The sequence below is a fragment of the Pseudoliparis swirei genome, chromosome 22, assembly GCF_029220125.1.
Source record: "Pseudoliparis swirei isolate HS2019 ecotype Mariana Trench chromosome 22, NWPU_hadal_v1, whole genome shotgun sequence".
NCBI lineage: Eukaryota > Metazoa > Chordata > Actinopteri > Perciformes > Liparidae > Pseudoliparis > Pseudoliparis swirei.
In genome coordinates, this window is record NC_079409.1 from 13,410,527 (window position 1) to 13,434,700 (window position 24,174).

Below are 24,174 nucleotides of genomic sequence, written 5' to 3' on the forward strand. Positions count from 1 at the left end.
CTGTGGTTTGTCTGCGAGAAGAAGCCGCGTGGGTCGAGTTGACTTTCAGTGGGAAGCTCAACTTCAGGATTTTGCCTGGCTGCTGACACTTGTCTGTCGGAAAGGTTTGTGAGAAAGAAGTATCAGACTTTTGATGACAAAGTGTAAACATTAGCAGTTAGCTAGCGAGCTCGTATGTAAAGTAGTGCTGTTGCTTTGCTGTCTGCGCAGCAATGTCCGTGTGATTGTAGAAATACGCGTATTTACTTTATGCTTTTGAATCTAGTCAAGCTATGTGTTAACGAAGTGCTGACAGTGGCTTTTGTGCGTTGTGATTTAGTATAGCACTTCCATTCAGTTGTGGCATTACGTTAGCACTTCCATTACGTTGTGACAGTTTTGCATGACACATTAACAAACGGCCCAGATGTTTTGACTTTCATTCAGCTCAGTTAGTATCGGTCCAGCTCCAAACATGTTTATTGTATTGGCGCTGGAAGGATCACTTCATCAGTTGAATAGTGGACAATTGTCATTTTGCAATCAAATAGGCCACACATTTTATAATGTAAGATGTGCTGCTTTTCTGTGTTGTCATTTAAACTTGATAGTTAGGGGTTGAATTGTTGTTCTTACAAAACAAGACATTTGTGGGAAACGGACAGATATTTTTCACTAGTGAGACCTGATATTGTTCATTTCGGCAAACTGTCGCTTACTGGAACACTTCAATAAAACAGAGCCATTGTGAATTGGTAATATTATCAGTAACACCTGTGCTGCAGTGCGAAAGGTGTATGCAAGTTTATGTCATTGATATTATATAAGAAAAACATGACATGACTGTTCTTTCCCAGTTTGTTTGCAATGTACAGTAAAAAGGGTTTTTATGTGTACCATATGTCAATGTGGAAAACATGCACTCTTGAGCAGGTGAGAGTCGGGTGACTGCATGGTCTGTTGTGCTAAAATTATTGTTCATAAATGACATGCGGATAAATGTTTAGAATATTAAGACATTGATTTCATTCTTTATTGTGCAAGTTAATCTATATTAGTGAAATGATATAATTTATCTACATAGCAGTCTTGTTCTTGGGTCTGAGATCGATTGCTTTAGTCTCCGCCTTCGAGGGAAATCGCGATATTTTCCTCACTACAGTAAAGCCCTTGCTGAGGAAAACGTCAAATCACTCTCGTATTTATTCTCCTTTTTAAGGTATGTTGTCGATTATGAATGAAGTTAACATGTTGCTATGGATGTAAGATGTTCCCTGAGAATGTTGTTGTGTTTTTCTGTGCAGATGACTTCCCAGGCGGTGCGTCTGTGTGGGCTCCTGCTGCGGGAGCATTTTGGAGAAGTGGTGGAGAAAGTGGGAACACACCTGCTCAGAGGTGGAGCACAGAATTTAAGAACCATCATTCATGAGACTGGCATCCCACTGGACCTGGTACCACTGCTACTCTTTCTGTTTCAAGTCGTATGCTCTCTTCTTCACACCATGGAGACATATTTACACATTATGTTGTATATGTTATGAACACAGATTCTCAGCATTTTCTAATGGCGCTCAGCAGTCCAGCCTTTCCGGTGTCATTGGTGCACAGTAAAGCTGTTTTAGGAGTTATTTGCGCTGCGTTTACATGGAGTCGTTTTTTGCATTGTGCGTTTAAATGCAACATCTAGTGTCTCTTCACATGCCTGGTCAATTTGTGATCCCAAAAAAATATTACATTAACACCACGACAAGTGAAACAACACCATAGAGAAAAACACAACAATCAGCTTTTGCATGTTTTTTAAACATAAATGTGCTCTTTACTTTGTTTATTGGAGCAATAAGAGTAGCACAATATGCAAATAGTTACATACAATATACAAATAACATGTCCACCTTAATTTGATTAGGATTATTGTTTTCACTTTTGTGTGCATGTAAAGGGAATCCTGAAGTAAAACACCTCTTCGCTCTCTTTTCTGTCTCATGTAGGTCAAGAAGTCCTTGTGTGTGCTGGTGCAGCATGGGGCCTGTGTGTTCAGCTCAGACCGCAAAGGAACTGGGAGCCCCACAGAGTATCGGACCAGCTGTGATTCGATTCTGAGAATTCTGAGATACCCGCGTTACATCTACACTGCCAAAACCCTGTACGGTGACACCGGAGAGCTAATCATAGAGGAGTTACTACAGAGAGGTCACGTGACCATGAGTAGCACTGTTAAGACAGTCGCCGACCGCCTAACACAGAACATGGAGGGTCAGTATCTCAATGTCTGTATTGATCAAAGAGCAGCTTCTCCCTCAGTTATTGAAGGCATGTTTCAAAGCCTAACTTTTGGTTTATTACTCAATACTATCTTGGTAGTTATCAGAGCCAGAAAATCTAGACGTTTTCAATTGGCAGCCTTGGTGGAAATCAAGCATAATGCACCAAAACATAAACTTAATTTCTCGTCGTTTTATCTATGTGGAGATTGAATTCGACATCAAAGAAACAACAGCAAGTTGTCTTGTCCCTGTGGTTCTAGAGGGTTGCTGCATGGATTACAACGAAGTGACTTCTGCCTTCTCCAAACTGGTGGAGACCCATTTTCTTCAGCGCTGCCCCTTGATGGCGGGAGCAGGAACAACAGCCAGTGCAACTCCAGCTACTGGTACTCCTACTGCCCCTGTCAGCATCGCTGTGCCCACGGCAGAGAGCTTCCCCGACTGTTACAAGGTGCCTCACCTCACACTCGTTGGGCGAGGCAAACGCCAACTCTGCGGTGAGGATGGAGAGGACCAAAGGAATGCAAAGAAGGTTAAAACGGATTCACAGGCGAGTCTCCGTTACACTTTTAACACTTTTGCTGTACTTTTAAAACTTAAATGACCTCTTCTTTTCCCGCTGCCTTGCATATAACACTGCTTGTTTGTGTGTGTCCTTCCATCTCTCTGTGTGTCTCTCATGCTCAGACTCATGGTGATGAGAGGATTTGCTGGCAGGTCAATTTTGAGAGGTTCCATCTCCACTTCAGAGACCAGGCCATCATCAGTGCTGTAGTCAACAAATTGGATCAGGTCAGTTTTTCACACATGAATATTTTAAATATGTTACTTAAGGAATAGTAATTTTGGTCTAAACGAGTAGATTCATACCACTCTCATGTCTGTTTGCTACAGCACTGAGTTAGCATAACGATGGGGAAATAGGGGGACGCAGTTAGCCTGTGCAAAAAAAACCATCAGCACATTTAAAGCTCACTAATTAATGTTAATTTGTGTCCACTGTTTTCATAGTAACCTCAAGGTGATAAGACTCAAAGAAGTCACTGTGCCCGTGAGAAATATACAAATAATTAAACTAATTATCTTGAAGATTTTCATTTAAATAAATGTCTGTTAAGTCACTTTGCAGAATGAGGTAACACAATGGTGATTGTGTCAATACTCCACGGATGCATATATTTGCATATTCTTTTCAATAGTTTTTGTGATTTGTAGACAGAACCAGGCTTGCTGATTCTGCCTGGTCTGCCTTCCTGTTTACTAGGAAAAACATTATTATGGTTGATTATGATTGTCTTCCTAAATAACTGAAACTTGTCACCCAGATGAGCAGTGAGATAGTCAGGACTATGCTGAGGATGAGTGAGGTGACGACCTCGCCCACAGCCGCCTATACGAAGCCTCTCTCAGCCAACGAGATCTTCAGGTCCCTCCCGACCAGCTACAACATTCCCAGGCCCATCTTAGACCAGTACCTCACGCTACTGGTTGATGACCCGGTATGACCTCCGCAAGGCACCTGTCAAATGTTATCTTAATTTCTATCTGCAAAATGTATATGGATCTCTTTGTACTTTTCATTTCATAGATGGAGTTTGTGGGGAAGTCTGGTGAAAGTGGAGGAGGGATGTTCGTTGTCAGTATCCTTTTTTCGATCGAGAGGCTCATGAGCTTATCGTCAAGAACCTACACGTGTGTTTTGTACTATTTGGACACGGCATGGGGGCTTTTCTTAACTCGCCTCTCAGATCTGCACAGAGCGCTGGCCAATCTGGCTCGAGCCACGCTGGAGTCTGTCGTACAAGAGAGGTAAGTGGGTTTTCAACGGTCTATACATGTGATCTCCCTTTCATCATTATTTATCACTTGTAATCTGTCATCAGATTTGGCTCCCGATCAGCGCGCATCTTCCGTCTGTTGCTAAGGAAACGTCACCTGGAGCAGAAGCAGGTGGAGGATTTTGCAATGATTCCAGCCAAAGAGGCCAAGGACATGCTCTACACGCTGCTCTCACAGAACCTGGTCCAGCTGCAGGTACAAGCTCGACACGTGAAGAGGCTCTCTCGATGCCCTTCTTTGTATTCATGCATTTTGGGATGATGGACCGCTTTTCCTTCTTATTCCTGCAAAAACACTGAAACACAAAGCAGACCCTCTGAGCTGTTGCCACAAAGGATTTATAACTTTGACACAAAAAAAAGAAGTCACACTGAACACTGATGGATGTAAATATACAAAGCAAGATTCTCCAAGACAATTGTCTTAGTCTACTTACATAACGTAGCAGAATAAAAAATAAAAATAAATGATCCAAAAAAAACGACTGAAAATTATTACTAAGTAAATGAAATATTTTAAAACTAGGGCTGTGAAACGATTAAAATTTTTAATCGGGTTAATCACAGGTTTTTGTGGATTAATCATGATTAATCACATATTACCGATATTCTCGGTATATTTTGTGAGAACATAGAGATTTATGACAAAAGACAGATATATACATTTATACATTCTTCTATACAATGGTGCTGCAACTCAGCAGTTATTTAGCAGTTTTCTTCCATATGGAACATTAATACATCTTCATCCTAAACAGAATGTTTAACCCTCCTGTTACCTTTCGGGTCAATTTGACCCCATTCAATGTTTAATGTCGGTGTTCTTTGGGGTCAATTTGACCCCAGGCTGTTTTTCACTGTGTCAAACATATAAGAAATATCAACTTTTTTATTTATTTAAAGGGCTATTTAGGTAGTCAACAAACAAACATAAAGTACCTCACACTTAAACTTGGGAAGCAATATTCATTCTAATAATTTTCTGGAGGTTTTAATTACTGGGGTCCAATTGACCCCGAGGGTAAAATATGTTAGTAAATGTAAAGGTAACAGGAGGGTTAAACAGAACATTTTTCTCTTGTTTGTCAACCATTAACTCCACCATGATACAATCTAAAGGCCTCTAGTCTTCCTCTAGCAGCTGCTGAGGCAAACTGATTGTGGGTTTTCTTCATGAACTGGGCCGTGATGAAAGGGACGGCGGGGACACCGCTGCAAAGCTGAAACCTCACCGGCCCGGACAGGTGGACAGATTGACAAGTGACTTTTTTTTGCTCGGTCCCGATGCGCGCGCACGGAGCTCTGTGGCGCGCGAGACGGAGATCGATAAGTGTTAACCTTAGTGCTGCATTCGACACCATTGACCATGACATCCTGTTACAGCAGACTGAGGCAGTCAGTTTTTTTTGGCACGACGGCACACTGGTTTAATAAAATCTTATCATCATCGATCTCAGTTTGTATTTTTGGTACGATGTAACCGATAACCACCAACGTTAATCCGCTAGTTTCCCACAGGTTTCTGTGTGACCACATTTATTTTACCTTATACATGCTTCCTTTGGATTATATTGTTCCACGAGTAATTTTTAATCGGCTGAGCACCCTTGAGATCTGATCGGGACTTCCTTTAACCCTCCCCAAAGCAAATAAAATTGGTTCACGCTGTCACATTCTCGACAGACAGATTACTGCAACTTCCTTAGGGCTGCTGCTCTAATCTCTTAGGTCCGCTGCAGCTCGTGTTTCTACTAAAAACTAAGAAGAGAGATCACATCACTCACTAGCTGCCTGCCACTGGCTGTAAAATCAAGAATCACTTTTAAAATTCTTCTCTTAACCTACAAAGCCTTGATGATGCTCCATCATCTCTCTTTTTAAGCTTGTCTCTTATTATTGCCACCAGAGCTAGACTCACTAAACTATGGGACAGCTTCCAATTTCAGTCCGGAGGCAGACACAGTCACCTCGTTTAAAGAGACTTAGAGACCCTCTTTGACAGAGCAGAGTTTATAGGCTCAGCCCCTTGATATGCTGCTATAGGCTTTAGCTGCCGGGGGGGTTTTAGGATGCACTGAGTACCCATTCTTTTTTTTTCTCCCTTAATGATGAATTTTCATCTCAATCACACGTTACTAACTCTGCTTCTCCCCGAAGTCTTTGACTTACGCCTCATGGGGTCATCGGACCCCTGAGACGGGCAGATAGATCCCTGCCTGATGGACTGCCTGGTGGGAATTCCCTGCTCATGACTACCATGTCTTGTTGTGTGTCCACTCCTCCCGCCATCTGCCTGATGGATCGTGGAGGTCCGTCATCGTCATGCCTACTATTCCATCCTAGGAGAGGATCTCCTCTGTTGCTCTCTCCAGGTTTCTTCCTTTTTTCCCCTGAGGTTATTTGAGTTTTTCCTCTTTTCCGATTTGGGTGGGGTTTGGGGGCAGTATGTATGTGTACAGATTGTAAAGACTCGAGACAAATTTTGTATTTGGGCTATACAAATAAACTGAATTGAATTGAATTGAACGCGAAGAAACAGAAATGACATGCTGCTGTGGAGATACGATCAACAACAGACGTTTAGTTTAATAAAAGAACAAAGACGTGCTATAGAGAACATGTCGGGGCGGGCCGATCTCTTTAATGTCATGCGATCTACCAACACTACGCCGCGATCGACTGGCAGGTCGCGATCGACGTGTTGAGACCCTGATCTACAGGAAGTAAAAGTCGTAACAAGGTTTCCGTCGGTGAACCTGCGGAAGGATCATTACCGATGAACAGACCGTCTGCATGAGAGCGGACAGAGTTCAGATTGAAGTGGTGGATTGGAAGCTCATTTTGCAAGTGACTTTTTTTTCGTCCCGACGACCAACAACAGACGGATTGAAGCTCATTCTGCGCATGCGTTAAATGCGTTAAAAATAAATAACTAGTTAAACCTGTAATTGAATTAACTGAGTTAACGCGTTATTTTTCACAGCACTATTTAAAACACAAACAGTTTTTTTAGTAAAGACTGAAGCTTTATTCTTTATGCTGTGTGTCTGTGGACAATGACACAGGAATAAGTAAAGACAAGTAACCTTTTGGCAACATTGGTCATTTGGAATAATTTGTGTTGTGAATTTTGAGGGAGCAGCCCCAGTTGTTCTTTTAATCTACCTACTCGTTCTCTCTGAACAGCCATGACGTGTTTTCTTATTCTTCAGGAAATCCCAAAGACTCCTGACTTCGCTCCCTCTCGTACTTTCTATCTTTACACCGTCAACCAGCTCCCGACTGCAAGAATGCTGCTTCAGAACTGCTACAAGGTAAAAACAATGAACATGGCGTAACCTTCTGGTTATAAGAGGACTACAAATGACACGCTTCTTTCTTTTGCCTTTAAATGTTGGTTTGGTCTTCAGACATGTTTTGGGTCTTGACATTTTTCTCTTGCAGACAGTCGGCAACCTCATAGAGCGACGGCTGTTTGAGTCCAAAGAGAGCAAGTGAGTTCATCATGCCCAGAAAATCAAGATCATTTCACACGACGGACTCTGCAGATCTGCCTGGCTCACCCTCTGTGTCAAAGATCAATGTTTGATTAGTGTTCTGCTTGACTGACAGGCGTCTGCTGGAGAAATCCCAGCGAATCGAGGCCATTCTGGCATCTCTGCAGGCCAGTGGGGCCGAGCCTGAGCAGCTGACGGAGGTCGAGGAGATGATCACTGCTACTGAAAAGCAACAGCTGGAGGCCTTACGGCTTCATATCAACAAGTAAGTGCTCAAAACAAAAGTACAACTCCCTTTTGTTATGGTGACAATTCTCACTACCGTTCTCTTCCCTTCAGGTTAGATTCTGCTGAGAACCAGGTGGATGAATCCATTTTTCTCATAGAGTCCTATGTCACCTCCACTGCGTCCACAAGTTGAGGCCATTACAACTTAAACATTGTACTTTTGAAGGTTTTCTCCATTACATTTTGTGAATGAATGGTGTCGAAGTATGGCTGTTTTATAGTTTATATGTCTGGACTTATGCAGTTTGCAGTGCAGTCAAATTCGAATAAATAATTTTGCTTGTTTTTATTTCAAGTATTAGCAAATTAAGAAATTGAGCACCAGAATACTTCTTTTGAACAGTTTTAATTTCACTTTAGAACAAACACAAAACTGTAAGACAAATATGGGACAAGGTGATTGTTTGAAATGTAAAACCATGAAGATGTCTGTATATTAAATAAAAGAATTGTGGTTTAATACACTTTGGTTTTTCCATAAAATTAGAAAAACATTATTTACATAAGTGCTCCCGACCCTGGAAATAGTGGGTAGTGCATTTCCGTTGGACCCTCTCCTCGTTTGGTCCTGGAGGTCCCTTTTGCATTTGTGTATCGAGTCCAAACTGTCTCTGCCTGGTGAGAGGTGGACTCGGCTCATGTGGTAGTCGTCATGGCAAATGACTGTTGTCATGGCAGCAACAGTTGGACTCAGTCCTCATGGTTCTCATCCTCTCCTCTTTGTTTGCGTGCGAAGAATCCCATCTGAAGAGAAACAAGAGATGAATATTCTGTCTGCAAGACACTCCATTTTCCAGAAGATATTTTAAGTAAATATAACACGAGAATACCTTCCAGAGGATGAAGATGATGAGAGCCAGTAGCAGCAAACCACCAATTATACTACCGATCAGAATCCACAGCGATATGGGAATTGCCCGGCCTTTTAGCACCTCCAGTACAGTCTAGAGAAAAATAGACGAAGGAAGAGATTGGAGAAAGAAAAGTCCAGTCCCATTCTGCCTCTGAAGTCCTGCCAGTCCTCTTACCTCCCTCCAGACAGTTCCTGTGCCCAGAGTGATGAGGTTAGTTTCCTGAGCCGAGAGGCGATAGGCAGCTATTATCCTCAGTGACTTATATTTGGCCTACAAACAGAGAAACAGAAGTGATGACCAGTGTTTGTGTCATAGAGCATAAATATTTGGGCTGAAATTAGTGTGCGTGCGGTTGCGTAACTCACTTTTCTGAAAAAGTCATCATGAACTCTGCGACTGACGCGGATGGCGGCGGTCTGCCCGCTTAGAAGCTGCTGCACTTCACACACGATCTCCGTGCACCACGATCTGCTGCAGTTCTAAAAACAAAGACATGCATGTTTACTTGTGTGCCGATGCTGCTTAGTGTTCAGCAGCGGCTGTGCAGGCAGAGGCCTCACCAGTATGTCATTCTGCATCATGTCTTCAGGGTGGAGGGCGCGTACGTCCCTCTGTCTGGCCTTCAGCTGGGCCAGATCACTCAGCACGCTGCAGTTCACCCCTGTGGCCTGCGGGGCAAATCAAATCAGTCAGATATGTCCTGAACAAGAGTTACAGCCACTCACCACGCAGCACTACTCACATTGTGTGAGACGTCGGTGACGGTCATGAAGACTCTGTCTCCTGCAGCCACAGAGGGCAGATGCAGCCTCAGCTCCAGATTACTGACCGAGTAACAGCCCAGGTTCTGCAGCTAAAAGCACAAACAAGACAAGATAACGCTCTAATTCTGCCTCGTTTTGTTTGTACGCCTCCTCTTCAGTCCGTCGGTCCGTCACATTTTAGTGATGACAATATCTTAGGAATGACGAAGGAATTTATACAAATGTGTCACAAACGTCTACTGTGACTCAAGGATGAACTGATAAGATGTTGATGGTCAAAGGTCAAGGTCATTGTGACCTCACAAATCACATTTTGGCCAGCATTTTAGAATGTATACTCTACTCATGACACAGTGTGTTGACATTTTGGACGGACATGGTGGTAAATCGCAACTTGGCTGGTTGGCCGAGGCGTACAAAAAGCTAGGCAGTAATTCTAGTTGAGAGTGACTATGAGCTTGACACCGTGGGTTGCATTAAAGTTCCTAAAAAAGAGCATGTGATCCATCGCTTTACCCTGAGGTGAGTGTAGAATTCTGGTCCAATTGCCTCCGACACTGTCCGGGTTGGGTGGACCTCATACCGATTCAGATTAGAGTCACTTTAGAGAACAATTAGAGAGAAAAAACAGATTGATACAACAATATTTATAGTTACAAAATTACAAACACTATGCTGCGCGAACATACCTGGTCACAAACACATCTGGTTCGTACTGAACAAAACTCTGCAGCTGAACACTGTTGTCCCCCAAAGTGTCCTCTCTCTCAACACTGTCACTGACAAAGAACCAGAGAGTTACACAAACTAAGGGGCTTTTTACAGAACAGAAACATATGTTTGTTGAGGTTTTCAGGATTTGTGAACTGTGTGTGGACAACGTTGAGCGTGCTGCTCTAGTCAGCTACCTGGCAGCGTGAAGCTTCATCTGCACTCGGCTGTGCAGAGATGTGCAGCTGAACTCCAACTCCAACATGAAGTTAACCTTGAAAAGAAAAAAAAAAGAAAACAGCCTGCTGAAGTGACACATTTCACCTGGAGGAAGTGAAGTATGAGTGGGCTGAGTCGAGAGTGATGGGAGCTAGTTCCTCTGCAGGGACATACTTTTGACTGGGAGCGAAATACCGGATAGCTGACATTACACAAGTGGCTGTTGGCGCCAAGTGCTGTACACTCAATCTTGAAGTGGGCATCCTCCTACATCAAAAGGAAAGGGGAGAAACAGGATGTGTGCGTTAGTTCATTGGTGGTGTGTATATATGTGGACGGTGAGTTAAGTGTTTCTGCACGTGTTTTACCTTAATGTTGAGGTTGGAGAAGTGCAGGTTGCGTGAATAGTGCAGCGTCAGGCTGGTGTTGTAGGCGTTTTCCAGTCTGTTCTGAAGCTGCACTTCCACCGTCATACGCCTCCGAGGGCTGCGGATCACATACGGCTTCTGTCTGTGGGGGAAACAGAGGAAACTCACTAAAAAAACAATCATTGAGTCGATATCTGATTTTGACAAACTGATAGAAAGGAATGAGCATACGAGGAATATCTCAAATGTGTACCTTGTCCCAGAGATGTCCATATGCGCCTGTAGCACCAGGTCTGTTGTACACACATCGTCCTCACCGCAATCTTTAAAGAACTGGATCTGGAGAGGAACAAGTGGAGAGGACAGCATGGTTGATGGAGAACAGAGGGAGCAAATGTCATGCAATAAGGAAGCTAAAAATGCAAACCACTCACAGATCTCTTGACAGTTGTTGGCCAGCCTTCATCCAACACTGGACCACTCTCTGTGTTATTGATCTTAAACTGCAGCGAGAAGCTAATTGGACGGATGTAATCGGCTGTGTCCTGCAACAATGACGGAAACAATTGTTAGTGATTAAAGTCACCGGATCATTTTACTTTGACTTGTGGGTTGATGTGTGTAACCCTCACATAGACATGGAAGGGCAGTGTGTAGCAGAGAGTTTGTCCTATGTGAACTCGGACTGCCAGCTGGGTCTGCCGGTGGGAGCTCTCGTCAAACAGCGCCCTCGCAGACAACTTCCTGTCATCCAACATGGCCGACACCCACAGATCTGAGGAGAGAGCAGGTCATTAGGGCCAGTCGGGACAGATGGAGAGTGTTGGAATAGTCCCATTCTAATTAGTATGTGTCTGGACAGTTCACAGCACTAACAGCCCTCGTCATGAGGATGAGTGAGGATGGAATACAAAGTGGCGTACCGAAGCTGTTGCTGTGTGGTCCAGGGGAGCGGGAGACGGTTGTGAAGCAGGCGGTGGCAACGAGACAGGCTGACTCTCTGCCTCCCCTCTTGCAGGTCTTCTGAATGACGTTGATGGAGTGAGGCTGGAAGGACAGACTCACGTTGATCTGGACGATGCTTCGAGAGCTGGACACAGGAGGACCAGTCAATGATTAAACAGGATTTAAGTTTTAGCCACGTGACACCACAACACGTAGTCCTGAAACCTGGAATCTAGTTTGCATAATTGAACTACCAGCTGAGTTCCCTTGTGTGGAAGTCAATGGGTTTCTGGTTAGAGAAGTTTTTGGTTTACACAAGTGTAAGAGTTTTAACGGTATCACATTGTGTTCCACTATATAAGATACATCGGTACATACTCGTCTCCTGAAGCTTTTAAGTGTCTAAAAAGAGGCGATTGCTAAAAAGTTGCTAAATAGAACTACAAAACGGCATCATGCCCATTAGTCCGCTTCCACAGCCTCGTGGTGCATCCTCGTGCTCATTCAGCCACGATGCTGAAACTTTTACTTCTGACTGGTGCATTCATGTTTGAAAACTCATAAACGTAGTGTTCAATTGTAAAGATGACCTTGTTGAACAAAACGTGAAAGTATTGTAAATGTTATGTCTGCCAGGGAGATCATTTTCTGCAAAAATCCCAACAAAAAGACATCATCCCTGCAGCATTTAATGTGTCTGCCGTCATTATCTCCCAGTGCTCCAGCTATAAAACCTGCTCTGGCAATGCCCTTCCCTCTCTTCCGTCTCACCTGAGCAGAACAGCGTTGCCCTGAGCTCCTACTGCCAAGTCTATGAGCTCATCTCCATCCAAATCCAACCGAGCACTCACACTGCGGCCAAAATACTTCAGAGAGGGGGAAATCGATGACCCTGAAATACGCTGAGAGGACGAGAGAGGCAGCAAAGAAAACATCAGTTGGATTTAATCCTAAAAATCTATCATGGAAAATGTAGTTGTAGGCAAACTACAATACCTGCTTGTAATTTTGTATGATGTAAATGCCATCACCGTGGTAGACATAAAGGGCGCCCCTGTGCTCGTCCTCCAGCGGGGCTCCAACCAGCAGGTCAGTGAAGCCATCGTGGTTGAGGTCTGGAGTGGCCGCCAGTGCGTAGCCAAACCTGGCATCCTGGGACTTATCCTCAGACTTCAGAGTACCGTTAGACACAAACACCTCCTCCTGGGAGACAAGAAAGAGGGAACGGGATGCACCGGTCATTTGAGAAGTTGTTACGGAAACCTTACAAGAGTTTGATAAATGTTATCTGTGATAATAATCCATCAGGAGAAGAATGACCTGTGCCTCGGCTGTCTTACCCCACTGAGTGTGTAGATGTAAACTCTACCAGTCTCCTTGTTTCCTGAGCCCAGGTACATTGGAGCTGCAACCAGAAGGACATCGGTGATGCCATCCTGGTCAATATCCAGCCCACACACCTCACTGCCATAGTAAGAGCCAATCTACAGACAGAAACATGCTCTATCAGTTCACTGCCACTAGGTGGAGTCCTTGATTTACTCTCTATCCATTGAGATTCAGGCTTTTCATCTTGTGAACAAACAAGTAGAAGAGGCAGAAGGATTGAGGAGGGGTCATGAGCTGAAAGCTGTACCTGTTCTCCATTGAGAGCCTGCACGATGTTGACATCGCCCTCGTTGCTGAGTTCAAACAGGATGACTTTGCCTTTGTGTTTGAATCGAGGAGCTCCGGCCACATAAAGCCTTTTCCAGTCCCCAACTATCACAGATGACACTGTGTAACCTGGAAGCACATATAATTAAACTATTTTACATCATGTAACAAGAGTCTCACTGGTGTTGTTGAAGCAACTTGATAAAAACGTCCATAATTCAAATGTATTGACCGTGTATTTTCGTCCACGGTTGCATCCTAGTCACCGTTCATGCTGTTAAAGTATGGGCTGACTTCAGCCGACTGAGGACAGTGTGTGTTTGTATGTGCTGGTGAAAGAACCTCTGACCAGAGAAGTGAAATAGAGGTGAAAAGCTTTCTGGGGCCCAGGCGTTACTTATTACTTATGAAAACAACATTTATTCATAATTGCTTTCGCAGAATGTAATCTGTTTCCAGTGTTGGGCAGTAGCAGCGTTGTTAGTTTTAGTTTGAGTTTAGTTTAGTTTAGTTTATTTCGATCAGCAATACTATACAAAAATCAAAATTTCAACAAAAGAAGAAAGTGGCCGACCGAAAGGGTCAAGGCTGAAGCTATCAAGCTTATAAGTGCCCTAACCTATGCTGTCATGAAAATACTTATTTTAGAGAACCATTACATATACCTATATATATATATATATAAACATATACACATGCATACAAATTCACACACCCATATAAACATATATACACACATACCTACATATACATAAAACAATCAACAAAACAAAAACAAAAAAGCTAGTCCCCATTATCCGTTACTTATGATGCGTCATCAATGCTGATATGTCTGTACTTGTCCAGTCATGTCTTTAATTTTTTTTGGAATATCACCAGATTCTTACTTTCCTTGATGTCATCAGTTAAACTATTCCACTGTTTCACCCCACAGACAGATGTACACATGTTTTTTAGAGTTGAATGAACAATCGGCTGTTTGAAATTCCATCTCACTGCATTTCTCACTTTTGTCATACATGAACTGACAGAAGTCTTTCCGGATGAGTAAATAAGGTCGACCAATCGTTGGGTTGGCACTAACGATGCTTCTGCTGCAGGAAATACAGACACGCAAACTTGTGTTAACTTGATGGAGAGGTGGCAGAGGGCGTCGTCATGGCCGTAGACCTACAATTACAGCCATACATATACACTTTTGATTATATTCATATGCTACATAGTGTAGTTGTACACTGTACATATTAAATTGAATATGGGTTTTGGGCTGTTTGGAAGACTCAGTTGAAGATGTCCCCTTGGGATTTAGGACATTTTAAAAGGGCATTTTTTTCTAAATGACAGATAAAACAGTTAGTGGATTTATTTATTGTATATATAAAATCGTTGCCGTCCAAATACAATTATGAAAAAATTAACTGGTGAGTGAGATTTGGGGTCCACGTGTGGGTTGATTCGGCCCTGCAAGCAGATCAAAGTTTCTAATGTCTGAGCTTTTGACCGACACATGAACACACCGTCCTGGAAGAATCAGTCCAAGTTACACCGCACAATGACACAACAATCTGTGATAGAAACTCATAACATGGAAACAACACGAGTACGGTCCTGTGGGTATAGTGTTCAGTGATGAGATATCCACAAACCTAGATAAGCAGCATGATTTTTGAGCTCCAATGGAAACTCGCTTTCAAAAGCCTCTCTGGGCGGCATGATGCGCCCGTTGGTCCCTTCCTTCAACACGCCGCCGTCCCAGTCGTAGGCGCCCACCATCCCAAACAGGATGCCGTCCTGAAGATGGAGCAGGATGTGGATGAGAGGAACAAGTAAAACACATTTACTTCACTCTCAGGGATGAAGGCGACTGGACTCACATCCAGTGTGTGTGTGGAGAAGCCGATCTGAGACATCTCCATGTGGAACGAGCTCTCGTTGTAGCCCAGAGTGCCTAGAAGAGAGAGAGAGAGCACGTCAGTGTTCTACCTCATCACGTTTCTTTACACATCTCCTTCCTTCCTTCCTTCCTTCTTCCTTCCTAATCTAGATTGCCTCATTAGCACCCTCTCACACCCTGAGGACACGCCTCATCCTTTCCTCTCCTCCTGTCCCTTCCTCTCTGATTTCCATAAACATTAAAGGGTGGCGTCGCTTTTCATCAGCTTTCCTCTCATCCTGCAGCAAATATTGTGAAAGACACTTTCTTCAACCCTAAATTTCACATGTGTACATAGTAAACCCACCAAAAAGAACATCAGATGAATACTATAAAGTATATATATTTAAAAATGAATGGGCTGAAGATGATGATCCTCTGTGCTAATCCAAAATGACTTAACAAACGTTGCTCCTTTCTTTTTCCTTATTTTCTTGAAACATTGCGTCTTTCACTCCTCCCCATATGACAGACCTTCCAGGGTGAAGATGCGATCTCCGAGGGCGTCAACGATGTCATTGAGCGCCGCTTCATCGGTCACATTGAAAAAGAATTTCTCTTCGGGTTCGCTGGCGATGGACTTGATCTCTTTGATGAACATCTCTGGGTCCTGCTGCCGACGGATGTAATGACCGAGAACCTAGAGGCCAGCGTGAGAGAACGAGGGAGAGGAAAAGATAATGGATGAAGCTGAAAGCAACACAAACAGATCACATGCACAGACGCTCTGGCATGTATTAGAGCAAACACTCCTCTGGAGGGACAGTGAAGAGAGAAATATTTAATACAAGTCTGAGGGAAGAGAATATATTTACTCTTAAGTAGCACTCAAGTTACCTCGAGTAATCTACTTGTAATCAAGCAATCTCCAAAGGCAACAACTTGACTGGAAAACATGTGAATGGAGGAAATGGTTGCCACGAGAGATTTGTAAATGAGGAGCGCAGGCCTCGCCCTGAGGTGAGGAGATGACTGATGCAGGAGACATACTGCAGCCTATGGCTTCAGCACAAATGAGAAAAATTCCATAAGAGAAACCCAAGAACTCCCCCCTGTGATTTCAGCTGCCAAGCAAACCAAGGAAATCCTACGTTTTCAAAGGGTAGGGATGGAGAGGGGTGCAGAGAGCCTACACATAAATATGAATGTTAAGATTGTATAAACTTCACTCAGGCGACCGACCGCTGAGAGAATGGAGATTAAAGACAGAAAAGAAGGATTTGTGTTAAATTGAAAGCAGATTTCCAGATTTAAGGGACTTGGATACATAATGGAATTTGAATATAAGAATACAAGTGTGGATAAAGATAAGTGGCCCACATACACACACACACACACACACACACACACTATCCCTTACTTCCTACGTTGGTCAAACACTCGACCACAAACCGAAGTGTTCTCTCTTGTTTTCTTCATCCAGTTTTGTTTGTTTCTTTTTGCATTGAAGGCTGCGTATTAAATGTCTGCTCTCCCCAAACTGTGACACTCCATCTTTGTCTGTATGTCTCAAATTAAATGTTTGCTGACCCAGCAATATGTCATGCACATGTAAGATAGAGTTGTTGTTTCTGTGGATTGTCCAGGCTCACGGTCACTCTCACATTAAAACCATGCCATCACTCAGTGTGTGGAGGGGTTCGGGTGGGGCTGAAGGGGAAGAGGTTGAGCTCCCACATGGCTATTTAAATCTGGTTATTTAGAGCCATGTTTTTGGGGGGGGAGTGGTGGTGGTATTGTGTGGTTGCGTGAGCATTCATATGGTCACCTAAATGTAGTTGTTGTTTGCTTCCCACAATAGTTTCTCTGCTTGTAGAAAGTTCCCAGAGCTCAATTTGGACCATAATAAAACACTAAAACTCACTCAAACATCTTGATCATTTTATGTCTGCAGGTCCTTGAAGCAGAATGATAAGACTAGAGGAGGTGAACTCACAGCGATGGCGTATCTGGTGATGTTTCTGTCCACGCACTCGCTCAGAGCGTCTTGTAGCTCCTCCCCGTCGTGCGACTCTCCGTCCGTCACTACGATCATCACCTTGGTGGCACCCTCCCTCGCTCCTCGCTCTGCACTGAACGCCTCGGTGCTGCAAAGAAGGAAAGGCACCGACTGAGATGAAGCATGTCGCCCGGCTGAAATGATGCCGAATCACGACAAACAATGCAACAAGAAAATAAAAATCAATTAAAATGAAAGTGCAATGAGTGAAAGAGCCTGAGGGAGAGGGAGGATACCAGAGAGAATCAATTACTTGGTTTCATAAAATCTCAAATAAACTACAATATAATATACAATCTCAAGTGCTTTATTAGAAAATGAATAGCCAGTAAACACTGAGAGATTGAATTTAAATTGCGACAGATTAACAAATAGTCCAAATCACAAGTGTACCACAATTATATTAGTCATATTTGGCACACAGACTTTGGCTGCTAGTCATGGCATGCAGTGTGCACATGTCATTGCACACAGCGACCACATCTGTGCATTCCCATCCTGCTGTGCCGTGATACGGAGAGGAAACCTAAACGACACACACTAACACACCAAGGCACACCCTGTTTGTGTCCAGTAACCTGTTCTCAGTGGGACCTGACTCACGTGTTGAATAGGGCTGGTAAGCCTCAGACTAACACACACACACACACACACACACACACAAACATTGAACTGAGGAGAAGAGTCACGGCCAGTGAACTCAGTCATTTTAAGGCCTAACTCCAGCCCTTGTCTAAATATAACATTGTGGTCAGCCACAAGAAACTCAGAGTTAAAAACAAATGTTTCCCCTATGCAGTCTGCAAATTACATAGGGGGCAGAGAGGAGAAAACAGAAGTGAGGACAAATAACAGAGGAACAAATAGATGAGTAAAAAACTGGATCAAGATGAGAAACAAGAAATGGCAAATAGGTAACAATTAGTCTGGGAAAATAGAAAAAAGAGAGAGAAAAGGGCGAGAAACCGAGAAGTAATAAGCACGGGAGCTCAAAGGAAGAGAAAAGGGTCGGGAATACAAATTAAAAGTGATAAAATGCGGAGCCAAACATTACAACTGAGAAGTTCAAATCCTGCTCTGATGTGGCCATAAGATTGTGTGATGTATCCAGTTAAATAAAACTGGTGGAGAAGAGGGAATTATACAAGGGAGAAGTAAAGTGGTAGAAGAGAGGGAGAGAAATAATGTGACAAGACATAAACAGGGAAGGAGGGAAGGAAGAACAAAAAGGAAAAGAGGGAAGCACAGAAACATTTGGATTAAAGGAGAGAGACATGGAGATGAGGCATGGAAGGGGAGATAAAAGAAAGTAAATAAATAGAAAGTGAGTGGCGCTAATTGGGAGGACTGGTTGTATTTACAAGCTATTTTATGGAGTCACAGCAGTGTGGTAACGACATGGCGCAGCGGTCTGTGTGTACTTTTGTGTGAGTGTGTGTGTGTGGGTGAGCGGGTGGAGCAACATACAAATCAGTGGTAAATCAAATTGTACTGTGAGATGTTGATCAGTCTGTCATCTTCTCTGCATTCAACCCATTACTGTCATTTACTTGTCAGCGTCACACTCAGTACGCTCAAAGCAACTTATATTCTTTTTTAAATTGGCAGCTCCAGTAATGCAGGGTTTTCTTTTTAACAACTGTATTATCATTGTTCTTTTTTTTGTCCTTTCAAATGATTAGTTTGAAAGGACAAACTAATTAGGAAAAAAATGCGCTATTTTGCTTTCTTGCCACTATTTAGACAAGAAAATCAATACCACTCTCATGTCTGTAGGTTAAATATAAAGTTACAACCAGCAGGGGAACAGCTAGCCGGGCTCTTTCTAATAGTAACACAATCTACCTAAAGCTATTAAATGAACACTTTACATCCTGTTTGTTTAATGTAAAATAAAAACAAAGTGTAAAAACAGTGTCAAGTTACAAATTACATTCTTGTTACTGTAACAATTAACAATATGTTTATTTTGTGTATCCTTAAAAATCTGTATTTTTCTTTTACTTAAATAGGCATATTATTAATCACGCCAAGGCCTCATTCAGCTCAAAATGTTTTGAGTTTGAAGAGCGCAGTGGAACCAGAGTGGACCGGTACTACTGGGGGAGGCAGAGTGGACTGGTTATGTTGTGTTTTGAGAATGAAGGAGTGCAGAAGTGGAACCTGCAGTCTGTGGAGGACATTGTGGTGCTCAAGATGTGCAGGCTGTGGTCGTGTTGGTCCAGTTTCCCCAAGTGTTGCCCTCATTTTTCCCTTTATCGTGTTTGGAGATTCATTCTTTTTCAAACTGTTCTTGGGTCTTACCACAACACTTTGATAGCATTAGTTTATGAAGTTACATAGACGATTTGGTGAGTTTATTTCTACTGACTTGACCAATGAGCCAAGACTCAGCCAGTCTGGTCTTAGTCAAATCCCCTTCAAGTCAAGTCCTTCAAGTCTAAAGGCTTAAATCTACAGCTCTGCATGTGTGAGAATAGAAATACAAAGCGTGCATGTGAATTTGAGTGTATGGCGTGAACCCGTAATATGTGTGTCGGTGTTCATCGGTGTATGTGTGTACTGTAAGTGTGTATTTTTACAGCTGTAAGAGCACCACTTGTCTGACCAGGCTGGGTCCGGCTGGGCCACAGCCCACTGGACCAGCTCAGCTAGTCCCACTGTTGTTCTACCCCGTCACGTCCCTGAGGAGCGAGCTCTGCTATCGGCCCATCTGTGTGTGTGAGCAGGAGTGTGTGCTGTGTGTTCCTGTAAGTCCAGACACAAGTTGTTATATTGATATCAAAGTAATTAAAAATGATTTTAAATACTGTGACCCCATCTTGACTTCTTTACAGTGACAGACACACATTTAAGAAAATCTTCAACAAAGCTATTTTAAAATGTTCTTTAAATAGTTTTGATGTCTACGTTTGATTGTGTGTTTTCACCGTCTTACAAGGCGGGAAAGGTAATGAGATCAAAAGGTCAAATGTGTCTCGATTTCCTGGTGTTTTAATGCCACAGTTACACTAATTTACTGGCTCTATTTTCCAGTCACTGCTTTTCAATATACCTTTTAAATGTTCCTTCTTCACTTCTCCAACTTTTACCTTAAAATGTAGCAGAAAAAACAGGAACTCTCCAATTACTTGTGTGTATGCGCGCGTGTGTGTGCGTGTGTGTGTGGGCATGTGTGTAAGAAGTGGAACATCTCTCCAAGACACACACATCCCAAAAAGAAACTGTGGCCACACATCGGGTCTGGGTGTGGTGCTCCATGTGGGTACGACTTTAATAAAGCAGGAATTTGATTTTTAAAAGAAAAGATATTTTAAGACCAAGAGGTTTTCACTGCCGCTCAACATGAAGAGCTGTTTCTTTAGACTTGGGTTACCATCTTAAATACCATGAACATACGTCCACGAAGAACATTCATGATGAGAAACTGATGAGAGTATTTTAAAGTTGGTCTGCACTTTTTTGTCAGGAATGTATAATGTATATCTGCTCAATAAACTAGAGATGTTTTTTCTGCTGATTGGTGCTGGGCTAGTGGCATGTACGGGTGTGTGTGAGGTCGTGTTGCTGCAAACACTCAACTGTCCCACAATGCATAGCATCTGGGTGCCTTGATACTGGGCGTCATGTGAGATTTAAAGCCAGGCTAAAAGCTGTTAATATGTCCCTTTATTATGATTTTTTCCATTTAGATTTACTCTATGTGGACAGTTTATCCAAATTACACCAGTTTGGAAACGTCCTGCATTGTTTCTGAGATGGGACACAGCTGCTGGTGGGTGCATTGAGACTGGCCTGGCGGTCAGTCATGTGATTCCTCTTACTTGAGAAAACTTCAGTGTAAGAAGTCTGACGGTAAAGGGATACTTAATTGTTCATTTTGTGGTCAGTCAGCTGATTGAGTTCATCTATATCGAACGTTAGTTGGCAATTTAAGTATCTTAGTAAGCTGTTAATAAAAATCAGCCTGATGGGATCATACACATAGTATCACAAAGAACAGACCAGAAAGAAACAGACCTGATTGTCATCATAACTACAAATTATATCGTGATATAGTTATAGAAAAACAAACTAAGAATGTTATACCAAAATCTAAACAGCTAGAAAATGTACAGTCAGCCAGCCAGATCTACCGAATACAAAGAGCATCAGCCAATGAGAGGGGAGTAACAGTGATTGACAGCCTACCAGGCCGTGTGGATGGCGTAGGCGGTGCGCGTCTCTCGTCCCTCCTGTCTGCTGATGTTCTTGGCGGCCTCCACCACCTCCTGTGTGGTCTGGTAGTCTTTCAGAGACCACTCGTGGACCGCTACCTCGCCATACTGCAGTATACCAACCTGAATGTGCCCACATACACACACACACACACACACACACACATTTCAACAATGCCACATGTTTATGGTTGCGCTGGCACACTGTTGTGGAAAGCAACATCTGAGACTCTTGTTCGGGGGGTGAACTATCTATCTAAGTCACAATATTGTTCTTAAAGTAAACAGAGTTCTCTGGGAATTTTTTAATTCATTCAAAAACCAGAGGTATTTCCTCTTCACCTCACTTTGCCTGCTACCCCTCATCCTCCCTTTTCAAAACCCAAACGCCCTCTTGTTGTTTAACGTTCCCAGAGCCCCCCCGACTCCCATTCCTCAACAACCTCAAACTAGCTCTGCTTATGTCCCTTTACATTACTGAAGCAATTCATTCGGGTTATATTTGCCAAACGGGTTCCTCTGTCACTCTGTGCATGTTTTCACTCAAGGGACGAGCTTGTCTGACTCTTCTGGGCAACAGCTAAGGGGTTCCAGAGATTTAAGTGGGAGACTCACTCAAATTCAAACCCACAAGTTTCCATTACTAATGTAAATAATATGTATCGGCAGAGCAAATAAACATTGACTTGCACTTTTACCTGCATCTGGTCCAAGCTGATGTGGAACTTGCTGAGGATGTTGCTGAGGAAGTTCTGCACCTCGTACCAGGGGTAGATGCTGTTGGAGCCGTCCAGCACGATCACAATGTCCATGTATGTGGAGCACCCTGCACATGTCGGGGTAAAAGAAAGAAAGAATTGGTTGGCTGAAACGGGCCTGCAACATGTTTCTGTACCAAAATGAGTCTGGAAACGTGTGGTTACTCTGCGCTGTCGGAGCGATGGTCCCTCTTGGTTCGAGGTTGTCGCTGACAGAGGCACAGATGCCAGTGCTGAACATAGAGGTACCGCACTCCTGAGACCACAGAGGGGCACATGCCTGCCAAACACACACAGACACATAGAAACACACATCAGCTGTCTTAGAGGTGAAGCGATTTCGGGAGCAGCTACAGTCAATTTGAGCCGTTTGTATTTTCAAGTGTTTGTGTTTCGCTTGCAAGAATTTTCTGTGTTTTTTTGGTCGTTATCAAAGAGTTTGAACTCGTAGACAAAAATGGTTGTGTGACTGAATAAACACAAAAATAGCTAAACTAGGGCAGACGGGTAACATAAAGAAAACAAGTCATGAGAGGGAATAGCTCATGGAAAAACTACAATAGTGTGGTTTTCAGGGGGGGGGGGGGTCTGAAAAATGAGGGAGAGGCAGGGAGATAGTTGTTGACGTATTTGCGCTCTTGTCTTGAGTGGTTTAACAGAGTTGGAACACCAGACCAGTAAAAAGCAATTTACATCTGATCGTGTGTAGGGGGTTAAATGAGGCGTGGGGAGGGGGTACATCGTATAAAATATTTCTGACTTCAAAGCTTTCCATTTATTTGGCTTTCATGCCGAGAAGGAGATTATGGGGGGAAGTGCGGAAAGAGAAGATAAAAGAGAAACTCATGCATACAGCAGAGAGACAAAAGAAAGAGACCGAAAGTGGGAAAAGATGGGGGAGAACGAGAGAAAGGGAAACAGCCTGGTTTTGCTCGCTCTGTCATTATAAACGGTTTTCTCCTAAGGCAGAGGGGAAGGGATGGAGAGATGGATGAGAAAAGGGAAGGAGGGAGAGGACGGAGGAAAGCGAGTGAGGTGCTATGGCTTTTGGTAAGTCTGTCATTAACAAAGGGCCGGAGACGCATTCCGATCCTGTTATAGACCTGACCACTGGGGTTAAAATAAACACACACACACACACACACACACATGCACACACATTAGAGTGGGATAAGCTGGATGGCGTTCATGAACTGTACTCGACTCCACAACAGTGCAACAGTAAAAACCTGGTGGAGACCTATTGCTTGTGTCTAACATAGACACGTTAGACACTGTTTCTAACGTACACACATACACACAAAACAGACGGCTAGCAGGACTTGCACTTGATTGATCTGAGATTTAACTTGAAAATAAAAACAATATTAGTCTCAAAGCGGTAGCCTACCTCCTACAATCTCTCAAAAATAGAACGTACATTTTCCCGAGGAAGATTAGCTGTAAAAGTTGCATAATTACAGTATTTACACTGTTATGTGTAGTTCAGTCCACCAACTCAGTCTGTGTTTGACTTTTCAATTGTGGATATGGATCTCAAAAAGGTATCTATAAGGTGAGGATCAGTGAACCGCATATGGTCACATCTGAAGTCAAATGAAGAACACAGCAACAGAGATGATTCATTAACATTCTGTCAAACGAACTCAACCGGGTCTCCGAATCACTTCAGGCTCCCAAACTCAACCACATGCCCACGTAGCAACAATACAAAGTCTTGTCTCTCAGTGTTGAAACCACGTACCAGGAAGCCGTCAGGAGATTCTGGAGTCAGCGTCATTCCCAGGTGAGAATTTCTCAGGTTTTTAGAAACGTTCTGGAGAGCCTCACCTGAGACAGATAGACAGACCGGTTTATTGTAGCATCTGGGTCAACACAGGG

At 43.2% G+C, this 24,174-nt stretch overlaps 2 protein-coding genes across 2 annotated transcripts in view; one reads left to right on the forward strand and one right to left on the reverse strand.

The window, feature by feature from the left end:
• polr3c (polymerase (RNA) III (DNA directed) polypeptide C) lies at positions 1 to 8,333 on the forward strand. Its single transcript, XM_056444445.1, has 13 exons — positions 1 to 104; positions 1,284 to 1,430; positions 1,971 to 2,235; positions 2,507 to 2,796; positions 2,934 to 3,038; positions 3,572 to 3,745; positions 3,835 to 3,886; positions 3,995 to 4,055; positions 4,130 to 4,280; positions 7,297 to 7,398; positions 7,529 to 7,578; positions 7,697 to 7,846; positions 7,921 to 8,333. The coding sequence occupies exons 2-13, from the start codon at positions 1,284 to 1,286 to the stop codon at positions 8,000 to 8,002; spliced, it is 1,629 nt and encodes a 542-aa protein (XP_056300420.1). The 5' UTR covers positions 1 to 104; the 3' UTR covers positions 8,003 to 8,333.
• The window catches only part of itga10 (integrin, alpha 10), a 24,360-nt gene continuing 8,385 nt past the window's right edge, over positions 8,200 to 24,174 (reverse strand). Inside the window, exons 4-30 of the mRNA XM_056444444.1 lie at positions 24,038 to 24,123; positions 22,459 to 22,573; positions 22,234 to 22,361; positions 21,510 to 21,658; positions 17,256 to 17,406; positions 15,794 to 15,959; positions 15,261 to 15,334; positions 15,033 to 15,177; positions 13,367 to 13,515; positions 13,071 to 13,214; positions 12,727 to 12,933; positions 12,502 to 12,632; positions 11,709 to 11,875; positions 11,418 to 11,560; positions 11,220 to 11,330; positions 11,039 to 11,124; positions 10,786 to 10,927; positions 10,592 to 10,684; positions 10,396 to 10,472; positions 10,177 to 10,266; positions 10,004 to 10,088; positions 9,466 to 9,576; positions 9,284 to 9,391; positions 9,089 to 9,202; positions 8,898 to 8,993; positions 8,700 to 8,813; positions 8,200 to 8,613 (exon numbers count right to left, since the gene is read on the reverse strand). Of these exons, the coding sequence (XP_056300419.1) occupies positions 8,560 to 8,613; positions 8,700 to 8,813; positions 8,898 to 8,993; positions 9,089 to 9,202; positions 9,284 to 9,391; positions 9,466 to 9,576; positions 10,004 to 10,088; positions 10,177 to 10,266; positions 10,396 to 10,472; positions 10,592 to 10,684; positions 10,786 to 10,927; positions 11,039 to 11,124; positions 11,220 to 11,330; positions 11,418 to 11,560; positions 11,709 to 11,875; positions 12,502 to 12,632; positions 12,727 to 12,933; positions 13,071 to 13,214; positions 13,367 to 13,515; positions 15,033 to 15,177; positions 15,261 to 15,334; positions 15,794 to 15,959; positions 17,256 to 17,406; positions 21,510 to 21,658; positions 22,234 to 22,361; positions 22,459 to 22,573; positions 24,038 to 24,123 (3,236 nt within the window). The 3' untranslated portion in view covers positions 8,200 to 8,559. The remainder of the gene's footprint in view (positions 8,614 to 8,699; positions 8,814 to 8,897; positions 8,994 to 9,088; positions 9,203 to 9,283; positions 9,392 to 9,465; positions 9,577 to 10,003; positions 10,089 to 10,176; positions 10,267 to 10,395; positions 10,473 to 10,591; positions 10,685 to 10,785; positions 10,928 to 11,038; positions 11,125 to 11,219; positions 11,331 to 11,417; positions 11,561 to 11,708; positions 11,876 to 12,501; positions 12,633 to 12,726; positions 12,934 to 13,070; positions 13,215 to 13,366; positions 13,516 to 15,032; positions 15,178 to 15,260; positions 15,335 to 15,793; positions 15,960 to 17,255; positions 17,407 to 21,509; positions 21,659 to 22,233; positions 22,362 to 22,458; positions 22,574 to 24,037; positions 24,124 to 24,174) is intronic.